The 13,946-nt window shown below is 41.4% G+C and overlaps 1 protein-coding gene across 1 annotated transcript in view; it reads left to right on the top strand.

Moving 5' to 3' along the window:
* Positions 1–13,014, top strand: part of LMOD1 (leiomodin 1) — a 42,775-nt gene extending 29,761 nt beyond the window's left edge. Inside the window, exons 2-3 of the mRNA XM_033918124.1 lie at positions 4,355–5,869; positions 8,050–13,014. Coding sequence (XP_033774015.1) covers positions 4,355–5,869; positions 8,050–8,076 — 1,542 coding nt within the window. The 3' untranslated portion in view covers positions 8,077–13,014. The remainder of the gene's footprint in view (positions 1–4,354; positions 5,870–8,049) is intronic.
* Positions 13,015–13,946: the final 932 nt, after the last annotated feature.

The raw sequence follows: 13,946 nt of genomic DNA, 5'->3' as shown, positions 1-13,946 counted from the left end.
AGGAGGAAGGCTACTAAAATAGTGTGTGGTCTTCGTCATAAGGCATATGGGGACAGACTTAAAGATCTCAATATGTATATTTTGGAGGAAAGGCGGGAAAAGGGGAGATATGATAGACGTTTAAATGCCTACGTGGCATAAATGTGCATGAGTCGAGTCTCATTTGAAAGGAAGCTTTGGAATGAGAGGGCATAGGATGAAACATGATGGTAAATAAAGGCCAAATGGCCCATCTAGTCTGCTCATCCGCAGATGCGTGGAATAATCTCCCGATAGAGGTGGTGGAGACGAAGACTGTGTCTGAATTCAAGAAAGCGTGGGATCTCTTAGAGGAAGAGATAAGGGTTTCTGCAGATGGTTACTGCAGGAACTCAATTTCCCCATCCCCGTGAGTTTTGTCGCTGTTCCTGTCCCTGCCCCATTACTGTAGGCTCTGCCTTAACTGCACAAGCCTCAAATTCTTTTAAAATCATAATTATCCGAGGCTTGTGCAGCTGAAGACAGAGCTTGCAGGAATGGGGCAGGAAACAAACTCACTGGGACGGGAAAATAGTTCCTGCAGGGACATGGAAATATTTGTCCCTGTGTCATTTTCTGATAATAAACGGTGACAAATATGGACCGATTTGACCTGTCTAGGGATCTGTGGACCTGCAAGCCAGTTTTCAATGGAGAACTCATCACAGAGTTCCTTTTTGAAAATCCCATAATGGGCTAGTGCTCTGGGTGTTGTCTATTACACATACTTGGCAGGTATGTTATATACAGTTGTAGCCGATACATATGAATAGAATGGATTCTTATTTGCCTCCGTAGCTATGCAAGATGTGTGTGTACGTAGTAAAGAAATTATTGAGTATTGGTTTATCGACTTGCTTTATCAGGCCAAAAACACTTGTGAGATTTTACATTAGACCTCGTTCTGAGAGCATAGCTAGCGAGCCATCGTTTGCAGCCTCTGAGACTTCCTTCCTGTTTTCCTTTCCAGCATCTCTTTCCAGTCCTGGTACTGCAGCAATTTCCTGGGGCTAAGTTTCTTGCTTGGGTTGTTCTGTATTCCGGATGGTAGATATTGGCATCAAGTTAGGTTGCTTTTGCTTTAAGGTTATGTATGGAACCGCTCCATCTTACATGGTTAACAGATTTTCTTTAGCATCTTATAAATACAGTAGGAAATCTCATGCCCTGTTTACCTTTCCATCAATACAGGGCTGTAAAATAAGAAATTTCACCCCCATATTACAAGTGGCTTCACATGATAAAGAATTTAGATTATTATTTCTTGAAGCCCATTCTTACAAACATTTCAGAACTCAACTGAAAACCTATTTCTTTTCAAAATACTTGATCAAATAATTTCTCTCTAGTCATCCTTAAATTGTTCTTAATTTAAAAAAAAAAAATCTTTTGTAAACTGCGTAGAACTTATGGTTACGCGGTTAAGAAGTACGATGGTATCAGAGGTGTTTGGCTGTTCAACCCCCCAAACAATGAACATCATTATTTCAGCTGTGTACTATTGGAATCATATAGCATTTCTATCGTTCTACTGGATGTATACAGGGCCGTCGGAGAGAATTCATTTTCTGTGGAGCTTGCATTCTACAGAAGATGGCATAAACCAGACATTTCTGGAAATATGACTGTACAGTAAACCTTAGTTAAAATTGACAAGCCTGTAACCAGGAAGAGCTAGGATTTAAGATATCTTAAACAAGTCAAAAAGTGTAACACAAGTATAGATGGGGGATGTAACACAAGTATAGAAAGCTAACCAGGTAATAAGTATAGAAAGCCAACCAGGTCGTGCATGGGCAAGACCAGAGGGTGAGGACTTTGATGGGAAGATAGGACTTTAATGAGAAACCAAGGTGGCAAGGGGCCCCTTCTGGTGATTCAGACAGGTCGTGACCTGTTTGGGCCGCCGCGGGAGCGGACTGCTGGGCAGGATGGACCTATGGTCTGACCCGGCGGAGGCACTGCTTATGTTCTTATGTATCTTTACAATGTTCTTCCTAAGATGGTCAGTTTTTTATATATATATCCATAATATATATCCATAATAATAAAAGGCTAAGCGCACATGCGCTGTCGAAAATCCGTGAGTCCTGGTGGCGTGAGCTGTGCTTCTGTGCCAGTGCTCAGGGCGCCTGCACTAGCGCGTGTGCCAGCGACTCCTCCCTCCCACTGCCGGTCCTCTTCAAAGCGGCCTGCTGAGGTCCTCAGCCACTGTAGCGAACCTTGCAGGCCGCTCTAGCAAATCCAGGGAGGCGAAGGCGGGTCGGAGGCTGCAGTCGGCGGCGGCTGCTGCTACTCCTCCAGCCGCCTAGCTCCTCTCCACCGGCCCCGGCTGGCAGCCCCCTCTGCCCAGTCCTCTCTGCTCCGGTGGCCCGCGCAGGAGAAGGAGCGGATGAAGTAGGGAGACTGTGCAAAGGGAAACAAGGGGGGTTGACGGGACGGGAAGGGGAAAGGTTGGGGGAGGAAGCCAAGGAATCTCTAGCACCCGTTAATGTAATGGGCTTAAAGACTAGCGTGTATGTATGTATGTATATATATATATATATATATATATATATATATATATATATATATATATATATATATATATATATATATATATATATTCATTTATACTCGTGAGCTATAAAGTAGTCTGCATATATGATATATACTCTGAGTCACTTTCCAGCTCTTATAGCTTTATCTTTATATAGCATTTAAGTATCATTTAAGGCCTCAGTTACACCGCTTAACATACATTCTTTTAGCAAAGAACCTCGGGTATTAAATTGTCACCGGCCTAAAATCTCTTAATTTAGAATGTTCACATTTAGCCCTAACTTTTATTTCTTAGGACCAAGTTAATTTATAAATTTAATTTTAATTTATCTTAGTGCGTGGGGGTTAGTGCGTGATGAAAAGTCCGCTAACCCGCCTTCGTAAAAGGAGCCTTATGTTTACAATGCGACATAATGGCAAGGGAAGTTTCCCCTTATTTCCATGTCAGTGTGGCAAACTTGGTTGAAAGAGCACTGGTGACATTGTTTTCTCCATAAGGTAGCAGGGGATATGGGCTTGTAGGGATGGTGGTTATAGAGCAGGGGGTGGGCAACTCCAGTCCTCGAGGGCCGGAATCCAGTCAGGTGTTCAGGATTTCCCCAGTGAATATGTATTGAAAGCAGTGCATGCAAATAGATCTCACGCTTCCTTCCTTTCCTCCCTCCCCTCCCTTTGTTGACAGGACCTGGGGACTTTTGCTGGATCTTCGCTTTTCCTGTTCTATTGAACAAGCACCGGCAGCTAGCTGTTATAAATAAAGGGACGCATCAGTGTGGGCCCAAAAATTAGTTAATAACTTATAACATTTCAGGCCCCAGGCAGGAAACTTATGGGTGACCAGCACCAAATTAGCAAACCTAAATAAATCCTGCACCATACATCATATGTTACGTAAAGAATAATTGATAATCAAAAATGCAAACAAAACGCTCAGCATGAGTACTGAGAGGGGAGGGGGAGGGCGTGAGTGTGGTGCGGAAGGAGCGGGCGTGGTGGAGAGGAGGGTGCGTGATTGTCACTGCTAACTGATAGTGGAATTTTTCTTCTAGCCTTTGAAACCGAGGTTACTATAGCTATGTAAGAAGAATAAATTCTTATGAGCTTGTTTACTGACTTGTGATGGGTCGCTGTAGACTTATTTCTGCAAGAGTACCTAGAGAGCCATCATTTGTGGCTGTCGAGTTTCTTCCTATTTTCTTGTCCCGTTATCCATGGAGGGAGAGAGAAAAATGCAGGGAAGTGGGTTAGAGAAGAGAGGTTCCATCTTGATCATTTCGGTGTTTTAAGGTAGCAATGGGGCATCAAGGTGTCGGCAAGCGAGCTGAGATTTAGGCCTGGACTGTGGATGAAATTTTTGGAGCACGGTGGTAAATATGGGCTTGCTTGATATGAAAATGATACTGAAAGCTGTGGGAGGAGATCAGATCATCTAGGAAACGAGCATAGCAAGAGGACAAGAGGGTCTAGGACACAGCCCTGAAACACATGGACTAAGAGTGGGATAATGGTGGAGGAAGATCTATTAATGGGTTCACTAAAATGGCAGTGGGAGAGGTAAGAGGAGAGCTTGATGGAGCCTAAAATTCAAATGAGGACAGAGAGAGAAGATAATGAATGGAAGCCTGAGATTAAACTCAAAATAGTATGTCACATGTCTTATCACAGAAGTCCAGTGATGTCCTTTGACTTTATTTACAATGCTATTTAACAAGACTGGTTACCAAATTTAGAAATTAATATTTGTTGCTGTTTCTGTGAATTCTTGTCTAACTGTCCTTTGAATTTCCATTTGTAGGACAGTAAATCTACAGACATAAAGAAAGATCACAAAAGGCTGGAAGAAAGAGGCAAAGTTCCTTCTTCAAAAGATTTGGGCAGGAAACAGGGTTCAGACCTGGGGAATGAACAGAAAAAGGAAGAAAGTAGCCTCCAAACAAGCCAGAAAGGGAAGATTGGCCAAATCAGCAAATCAAATGAGAAATCCAAAGAGGACAAGAACCTTAAGTTCTCTGATAAGACCAAAGATGAAAATCTTCTAGAACAAAAAAGTAGCAAAGACAGATACCTTAAGACTCTAGAACAAAAAGATGAAAAAGCCCTGGAAAGAAAAGAAAAATACTCAAAGGACAAAGCTGGTAAAAGTGTTGATAAAAAAAGCATAGAAGACAAGATTTCTAAGCTCAACAATAGAGGACAAACTGAAAGTAAAGTCCCAGAAAAAAAGCAATTGACAAAAGAAGAGACAAAAGATAACAAAGTCCCAGAAAAAAAGCAGTTAGCAACAAAAGAAGAGGCAAAAGATAAAAATATGCCTTTAAAATCCAACAAAACAATTACCGATAAGGATGAGAAACCTTCTTCGCTAGATAACCTGAATGCAAAGCCTGAAAAGATGTTGGAGGACAGTCCAGAAACACCAGTAGAGAATTTGTCAGATACGAACAAAGAGGAAGAGGCAGCTCCTAGTATATTTGATGAGGACCTGGAAAGGGTGAAAAACAATGACCCAGAGCTGATTGAATTAAATGTCAATAACTCAGATTGTATCACCATTGAAACCTTAATGAGTTTCACCGAAGCCTTGGAGTTCAATACTGTGGTCAAAATGTTTGCCCTTGCCAATACTCGTGCTGATGATCACATTGCATTGGCCATTGCGGCCATGTTACGAACAAACAAGACAATTACAAGTATCAATCTGGATTCCAATCATGTCACAGGCAAGGGAATTCTGGCCATCTTCAGAGCCTTGCAGCACAACAACACTTTGACAGAGCTACGTTTCCATAACCAAAGGCACATCTGTGGTGGAAAGACTGAAATGGAGATTGCAAAGATGTTGAAGGAAAACATCACCCTACTGAAATTGGGCTACCATTTTGAACTAGCAGGCCCACGTATGACTGTGACCAACTTATTGAGTAGAAATATGGATAAGCAGAGGCAGAAACGGCTGCAGGAGCAGAAACAGGCTCAGGAAGGAACAGAGAAAAAGGATTGCCTTGAGGTTCCAAAGGTGGGAGGCATGCAAAAAAATTCTCCTAAACCTTCTCCACAGTCTTCTCCAAAATCATCTCCATGGTCTTCCCCTAAGTGTACTCCCAAGAAGGATGGAATCCCTGCAGCTCCTCCTCCACCCCCACCTCCCCTGGCACCCCTAGCTCCACCATCAATTAATGAGAACATCAGGAATTCTCTTTCTCCTGCATCACAGAGAAGAATAATAGAAAAAGTTGTTCCGTCTGAGAAAAACTCTAGAGATCAGCTCTTGGATGCCATTCGATCTAGCAACATCAAACAGCTGAAAAAGGTAGGTGGTAAAAAAAAAAAAAAAAAAGTGAAAGTATCTTAAGCTTGAATGTTTTTGAATATGATCACCAACCGGATAATAATATTCCGATAACTTTTGATTATAGAATTATATTTGAGGTCTAAGGAGGTATTTGGAAGAGGTGAATTCAAATACCACATCATTTGTGGCTTTGTACCACATGTGGAGTAATATTTAATGTACTGTATTTCTAAATTGATGCCTTTACTGGAAGCAATCCCGAGTTACAAAGCAAAATTTCTCAAATCTGATTTATACTTTTCTTCTGGGCCTCAGCAACACAACTCCACCACTCAACAATAGCTCATAGGGGTGATCTTTGTGTCCTCTCATCACTGGCCCACCCTTTATCTATAAATTTCTAAACATATATATTAATTTTTCATTTTGTAAACTTTTAAATAGCTTAACAATTTTTATTGAAAGAATCAAATAATCAGTACAATAGGATAATACAAAAATACATTCAATACAATAAGAATTACAATAATATTTCATACAAATTTAAATCATTCTTTCAAATTTAATTTCCATATGAATTAATTCAATCTTATCTACACCCCCCTTAATTCCATCCCCTACCCACTATCTTCCCCTAAATGAAATCCCTCACCCTGGATGAAAGTTGACAAAAATAAAGAATTAAAATAAATAACTGGAATGTAATTATTAAACCTAATTTTCATAATAAATCATTGATAACCAAACTTCGTATTTTTGGTGAAAGATTCTGAATATAAGGATCCCAAACCTCCATAAAAAGATGAGTTTTTTTAGGCGAACCTCGAACCTCCCAACTCTCAAATAAAAATAAGCGATGTAATTGATTCCTCCAATGCCAAAAACTTGGAGGTTCTTTCTACAACCAAAATTGCATAATACATTTATGCCCAATCATACAGGCTTTCTGAAATAAAAGACATTTTAGTTGGCCAAAAAACCCACAAGCTGATGCTTTACCAAAAATTATTCCCCTAGGACAACCCACTATCGAATTACCCCATAAAGAACCCAAAATAATAGGATGGCAGACCAAAATGAGTTGATCAAAGGACACAACCAAAAAGCATGAGATAATGTGCCAGGATCTTAATTACATTTAATACAAATTGGAGTATCTATTAAATTCGCATGAAAAGCTTGAATTTGGGAAAAATAAGCCCTATGCAAAATTCTATAAGTACATTCTCTCCAAACATACCCTTTTATAATCTTTGGTAGTCTATTAATAGATTGAGTAAAATCAAGAAGAGATAGCTTAAATAGATTAGATACATAACTTACCTTGTAATGTTTCTCATGGTTAGACCCAGGAGGGTTGGATCCAACATGTTTTGCCTTAGCTTTCTCAAGGATCCTCCCCAGAGCCGCCCAATGTCATGAGGGCTCTATTCCAAAATGGCACTGGCCTTGGGCCAACCGGCATCATTTGGACTATGACATCAGTGGGGCAAACTGAAGAGAGAAAGACAAAGGACCTGCGGGAGAAAAGTGTGCCCTGGGGACTAGTTAGATGAAGAAAAGAGATGTTTAAAAGGAGAACTAATAAATCGGCTGCAAACAAAGCAAGAGATATCTTTTAAGACAGGGGTGGACCAATGTTTTGGCACAAAGGTCACATCCCATGCTGTTTGCTGTGACCCTGGGCAAGTCGCTTAGTCCCCCACTGTCCCAGGTACATTAGATAGTGTGAGCCCACCGGGACAGATAAGGAAAAATGCTTGAGTACCTGAATGTAAATCACTTAGACTATAAGTGGTATATAAATAAAAAAAAATATTAAAAATAAATTAGTATCCTAACTGTGCAGCCACCATGGTGCGGTACAAGGACCTTTGGCTTCCTACCACATTACAGGCCATGAATTTTTACGACTTGTCCTTCTTATCACCTGTCCATATCTCTGCATATGTTCAGCAAAGGAAACAGAAACAGAGAAATAGAGAATTAAAGAACTGAAAGAGAGAGAAAGAGTACAAGAGCTAAAGGCAAGAGAAGATGGGAGAGAGAGCTGGAGATGTGTGAATAATAATGCACGTGTATATGTGTAAGTGTGCATTCACGTTGAACCATTCTGTTAACACAGCAGCACAGAAATCAGCCTCCACTATCGTAAGAAACCCATGCCTAGAAGTTAATGGATTATGTTCCCTTTGCAGGTGGAGGTGCCAAAATTATTGCAATAAAAAGAAAAAAGACCACTCTCCTTGCAGGCCGCAACACTGGAGGAGAAAAGAAGTTTCTGTATCTTGTTACCTAATTTCTACCATCAAGGAACAACGTCAATACTCCTCCATGGCCCCTGGATCCAAGCACTGGTTTCTTCTCTGCTCAGACTGAAAGGCAAGGAACATGCTCCACACTGGTGGGGGTCTACCGCCATCAACCAGATACAGGAGGGGAAATGGTATTTATTTTTATAGAGATTTTGTTTATTCCTTGTGTGGAAGATATTGTTGTTTGTTTGTTTTAATTCTCCAAGAGAATCAGAGAGGGACTTTGCAAGTGTGAGCTCCAGAAGGAGAGTGCTGTGTTCTCGGACAAATTATGGATATCCATCAGGGGAGGATGAATGGATAAACTGTGCGTAGGGAATACATTTTGCTCTTGTTTCCTGTCTCTGTCTCGTAGCTCTGCGTATGTTCAGCAAAGACTATTCAAAATAATAGACAGAAGTGACATCAGACTTTTTGCAGAGGGGACTTCCCAAGAGCTTAATATAATGGGCACAATGTTTTGCTTTTTGTTTGGCTCGATATGACAAGATGAGAGAGTGCCTCGGCAAGTAGATTTCCCACCAGCGGGATATATTTAGATCAAGAGTTTCTTTGGTGGTTCGGCACTGAATTTATTTAAAGCCATAAAATTAACAGGTATTGTGTATTAGGGGTTGATGCTTCCTCAGGGCATGGAGCCAGGATAGTTTTTGTAGTGTCTGTAACAGAACCGAGACTCAGTACTGGAATGAGAACAGCAGGAGTTAACCCCATCAGTAACGTCCAATTTTGAACCTGAATGCTCGCAAATGATTGATGCAGTGCAGGTCAGAATTCCTATAGTTCTTGACTATTGAGGCACCCATGCACATAGAAATCACCATCAAAGGCAATTTACCTCAATGCCGAGTGTCAGCATCACAATATCGGGGTTCTGAATTCCATTCTATCCAGGAGCTCGCAGTTCTTTTTCATGGGCTAGTCATATTCCACAGGGGAATGGTTGCTATTCCCCTCCCATCAAGCTCAATACCAGGCCTATTCAATTGTACAGAATTGGGTTTAGCAGAACCACCTAGTGGCTCTAGTCTCTTATCTATAAGCCTTTGGTTTAGCATCCGCCCTGGTACATTGGATGGGCATGTCCTTCATGGTCTTCCTGTCTGATGTTTTTCCCTAGATGGTTGGAGAGGCTAAAGTGGGATGGGGCAAGGGTTTGGTGGTCCAAATTAAAATCCTTGGGGGTGCATCTCCATCTCTTTTCCCCCTCTCCATCCAGTATCACCCGTCTCTCTCTTCCCCACCCCCCCACAGTCCTCTCTCTTTCCTCCTATGAGTCCCATCCTTCACCATCGTCCCAATATGTCCCCTCGCCTCACAATTGCCCCGTCAATTTCTTGCCCTCCACCCCCCCCTTCACTCACCAATATCTCTGTTGGGCCACTGCCTGCACAAGTCCACAGCAACACGAACAAATAGGAAAGGTGATCTTCCCTTCCTGTTCCTGCCGCTGTCTCCCTGACTCCAGAAGCTGCAAAGCTAAATTAAATTATGTGCAGGGCCTCATCCGCCTCCTCCTCCTTAGGAAGTTACATCATGAGCAGCACCGGCTGTGGTGCACACAGGTGGAGTCTGTAGTATGAGCAAGTGCACTAGAGCTGGATCCGCTGTTCCTAGAGAATAGCTGCAGGAAACCATCCCCATGTCATTCTTTAAGGAGAGAGGGAAAAATCAGAGCATGAATGGGGACAGCCACTGACTCTCAAGCCTTGCATTGACAAATGCTGGTGTAGAAGGACTGAGATGGTTGAGATACACTAAAGGATGACACAGGATGGTTAAAATATAAGACCATAAGCGTTGCCATAATGGGACAGACCGAAGGTCCATCAAGCTCAGTATCCTGTTTCCAGCAGAGGCCAACCCAAGTACCTGGCAGAAGCCCAAATAGTAGCAACATTCCAGAGCTGAGATTGTGATGTCATAATGCCTCGTTCCACCAATGCCTAAGAGCCAACACCCATTAGTGATATCAGAATGCCTTCATTATCCTATACTCACATAAGAATCAGAGTATGAATGGCCACAGCCACTGATCCTCAAGCCTTGATGTAGACACTAAAGAATGACACCAGATAGTTTCCCGCGGTTATCCCCAAATTCTGTCACCCTGTTATCCCTCTTAAGCCAGTGATTCTTAGTCTTTCTTCTGTTGTGACACTCCTGGCAGACAATGCTCACATGTGTGACACACTGAACATTACAGTTTGCTTTGGAACAAAATAAAAATCCTATATATCATTTTAATTGTTAACAGTGATGCAAGGGAAATACAGATAACAATGGTGGTTGAGTGTCAGAGTGGAAGAGGTGTGGGTTGAAACATTTTCAGTTGGGTCTAGTGACTGAAGTAGGGACCAATTATGGAAATTTCAAGAACCTGACGTCTCAACTCACCCCAACCTGCAGCATATGGTGGTTGAGAAAAGCACAAGTATGTTGTTGTCTGTCAGATTTCTGGGGACATACTTCCCAGCTGTTGATGACACACTGGTTGAGAACCACCACTCTAAGCTGAGCCAGAGTCCTCCAGTTGCATTGCTGCCAGTGGGGGGCAGTGCTTCAATATTGTGCTTTCAGTTGCTAAGAGCAGGCGGGGTCCCTGGAGTCCTGCAGGGCTTATCTGTTCCTCACTTTTGAAAATGTGATAGAGAAACAGCACCGCCCACAGGCAGGACTGTAGATGAAGGACTTCTCAGCTTGAGGGGAGGAACAGTAACTAGATGATATTATGATGATGATGATATTAATATGATGATGTAATTTTTTTATGCTGTTGTGCAATGACCCAAAATAGTTGTGAAACAGGACTACTGTGACCTAATCACAGGCTGACACAATGAGCAGTTGTGTCTGTGTCTCAAAACAGCTGTGTGAGCTCAACAGCACTGTGACCAATAAGCAAATTAAATTTGCATTTTATGTATAATATATGAGAAATCTACTATTCTTTTTTTTCCACACATTTTTTTTGCCTGATATATATTTTTATATATAGATAATTTTGTGGATCGTTAAGTAGTGTCATTATTTTAAGAGACTTATCACAGAAAACCCCTCCCCCCCCCCCCTTCGCTTGCAGACATAAGAAATGGCTTCATTTGCAACATCATGATTCACATGCAGCTGAGGTGAATTATTGTAGGGTAATTATACAATCCTACATTGCCTTCATATTGGAATGAGGGTTTCCCAGATCCGTTCTTGACGACTCCACAGCCATTCAGGAGATATTCACAACAAATATGCATGAGATAAATTTGCATGTACTGAAGCTATAATATACCAAAATTTATCTAATTTATGGATATCCTGTAAACCTAACTGCCTGCTGGATCACTAGCCATATACTAGTTCCTAAATGGAAACACTGAAGCTGTGCATATGTAAAGATAGTTTTATCCACTGAGTTTACCCACTTGCTCCTTCTTTTTTGCTGTCATATTACTTAAACTTAGTTGTCTCCCTCCAGTCTGCCTTTAACCTAAGTTCTTTTGGCTCTTTTGGCTGCTATAACCTCAGCTAGAAATCTATTCTAGGTGTCTGCTGCTTTCTCAGTGGAAAAGTATTTTCTTGTGTTCCTTCTCGGCCTTCCCCTCTTTGCCTTCATATGATGATCCTTTGTCTTTGAGCTTCTCAAGCTTTTTTTTCTGGTACCTTATTGAAGTCTGCTAGGTCTTTTGAATGTATGGATCACGACTTGCTTTTCCCCACCATATTATATAGCTCCTTCAGTTTCTCTGTGTCTGGTTTGCTGTGCATCCTTTTCGTAGTCCTCATTTTAGCTGCCTATGTTGGATTCTGGGATTTGTAGTGCTTTCCCCATTAGCAGCAGAAATGTGATTCTCAGAATACAGTATAGACAGTGGAGTCTGAATTCCAGGACCATTTTATCCTTCTCTCATTGCCCGTAGACAGACACAAAGTTACTTTCAGTGCTAAATTGGATTATGCAAGTTGCTTTCTATCTCTTAAAGCCTAGATAATTAATAGTGTCACTTTAACTCTTTTGGCATCTGCAGTCAAGGTGCTTTGACTGCTGACAGAAATGCTAAAATGTATCGCAACCAAAACAAACTTCATAAAAGCTCTGTCAATCTACCAAAAAGAAAGCCGCTTACCAGAAGCAAAGCTCAATTATCTCAATTTATTGGATTAAGTTCACAGCTATCACTAGGGGGAGCTCATCTTTGCCAGCAACAAAAATGACTTACCTTTCACAATTTACCAAAAGAGTTGTTATAGACTGGGGCCCCACTATGAAAAAATATTCTTGACAAAGACATTCCTGAATTTCCTGTTTACCTATTGAATCCATTTTTTGTCACTAGATGAGGCTTATCACTAATGGTGGAACTAGGGTTGCCAACTGGATCCAGATTTGCCCAATAGGATTGATCCAGTCCTGGGTTTACTTGCAGTTCCTGATTTCCCCATTGCATTCCCCAAGAAAAGCAAGAAACTGCAAGTCCCTAAATGCAATGGGATAAATTCAGGGCTGGATAAACTCCGTTGGCAAATCTGAATCCACCTGGCAACATCAGGTGGAACCATAGAGCTAAGACAGAACTGGATATACATCTGTTGCAATATTCTTGTCTTTAGGGAACCTTCTCTTCCTGTCCTTTCATGGTTGTGTAAATATTTGTGTATTCAGATTTTGTGGGATTTTTGAGAACAAAGTATGTTACTCTTCATATCCAGCACTGCAAATGCTGCCAGACTGTATGCATAAGACGACAACATTGCACCTGTATTACCCCTAAGGTTTCTGAATATAGAGCTATTTGATACCTGTACAAAAGCACTTACTCTCCGATAATAAAGTTCACAAAAAAAACACCAGAACATGCAGTGTTCTCTGGGTATTTTACTGTTGTTAATGCCATATTAGGGGAGAAAGCACAGCCAGGTGAACAGTTCTATGCTATCATGAGATATATAACATCTCTGCTAGAAGTGTGATGCATAATGGCTACCATTAATAGCTATGAGATATCTGAGGTTATCATACACTAGAGAATGACACGGTGACAAAATTCATCACCGTTCCCTTCCCCGCAGATAACCGCGGGAAATAATTCCATTTCATTTTTTAGTGTCTATTTCAGCCTCAGTCCTTCTACATCAGCATTCTTCAAAGCAAAGCTTGAGGGTCAGTGGTTGTGGCCATTCATACTGATTCTTCCTTCTCTCCTTAAAGAATGACATGAAGATTGTTTACCGCGGTTATCCGCGGGGACGGGAACGGTGATGAATTTTGTCACCGTGTCATTCTCTAACGGTGACAAAATTCATCACCGTCCCCGCCATCTTCATGTCATTCTTTAAGGAGAGAGGGAAGAATCAGAGTATGAATGGCCACAACCACTGACCCGTAAGCTTTGCTTTGAAGAATGCTGGTGTAGAAGGACTGAGGTTGAAATAGACACTAGAAAATGGCATGGGATTATTTCTCACGGTTATCCGCGGGGACGGGAACGGTGTCATTCTCTATCATACACCTCATAATTGTACCTATTTGTCAGGTAGGAGACTTGATACATGTCACAAAACTTGGATTTACTGTGTTTAAACTAATCTCAGAGTAGCAGGGAAATCTCTTAATTCAGTCCTGATTAAATCACCTTCTATCTCTGTCACTCCAAGCTAAATTCATTCTCTGGGTGTATCAGGGTATTCTGTGGTAAGTGAAAAGCTTTTAAAACAGAATAGTGAAGTTTCTGGAATCCAATGAATTATAGAAACCAAGGCAACTTGGTTTCAATTTCGTTGACTGG

The sequence above is a fragment of the Geotrypetes seraphini genome, chromosome 13 (assembly GCF_902459505.1).
Source record: "Geotrypetes seraphini chromosome 13, aGeoSer1.1, whole genome shotgun sequence".
NCBI classification, from domain to species: Eukaryota; Metazoa; Chordata; class Amphibia; order Gymnophiona; family Dermophiidae; genus Geotrypetes; species Geotrypetes seraphini.
This window is presented reverse-complemented; position numbering and strand designations above follow the sequence as displayed.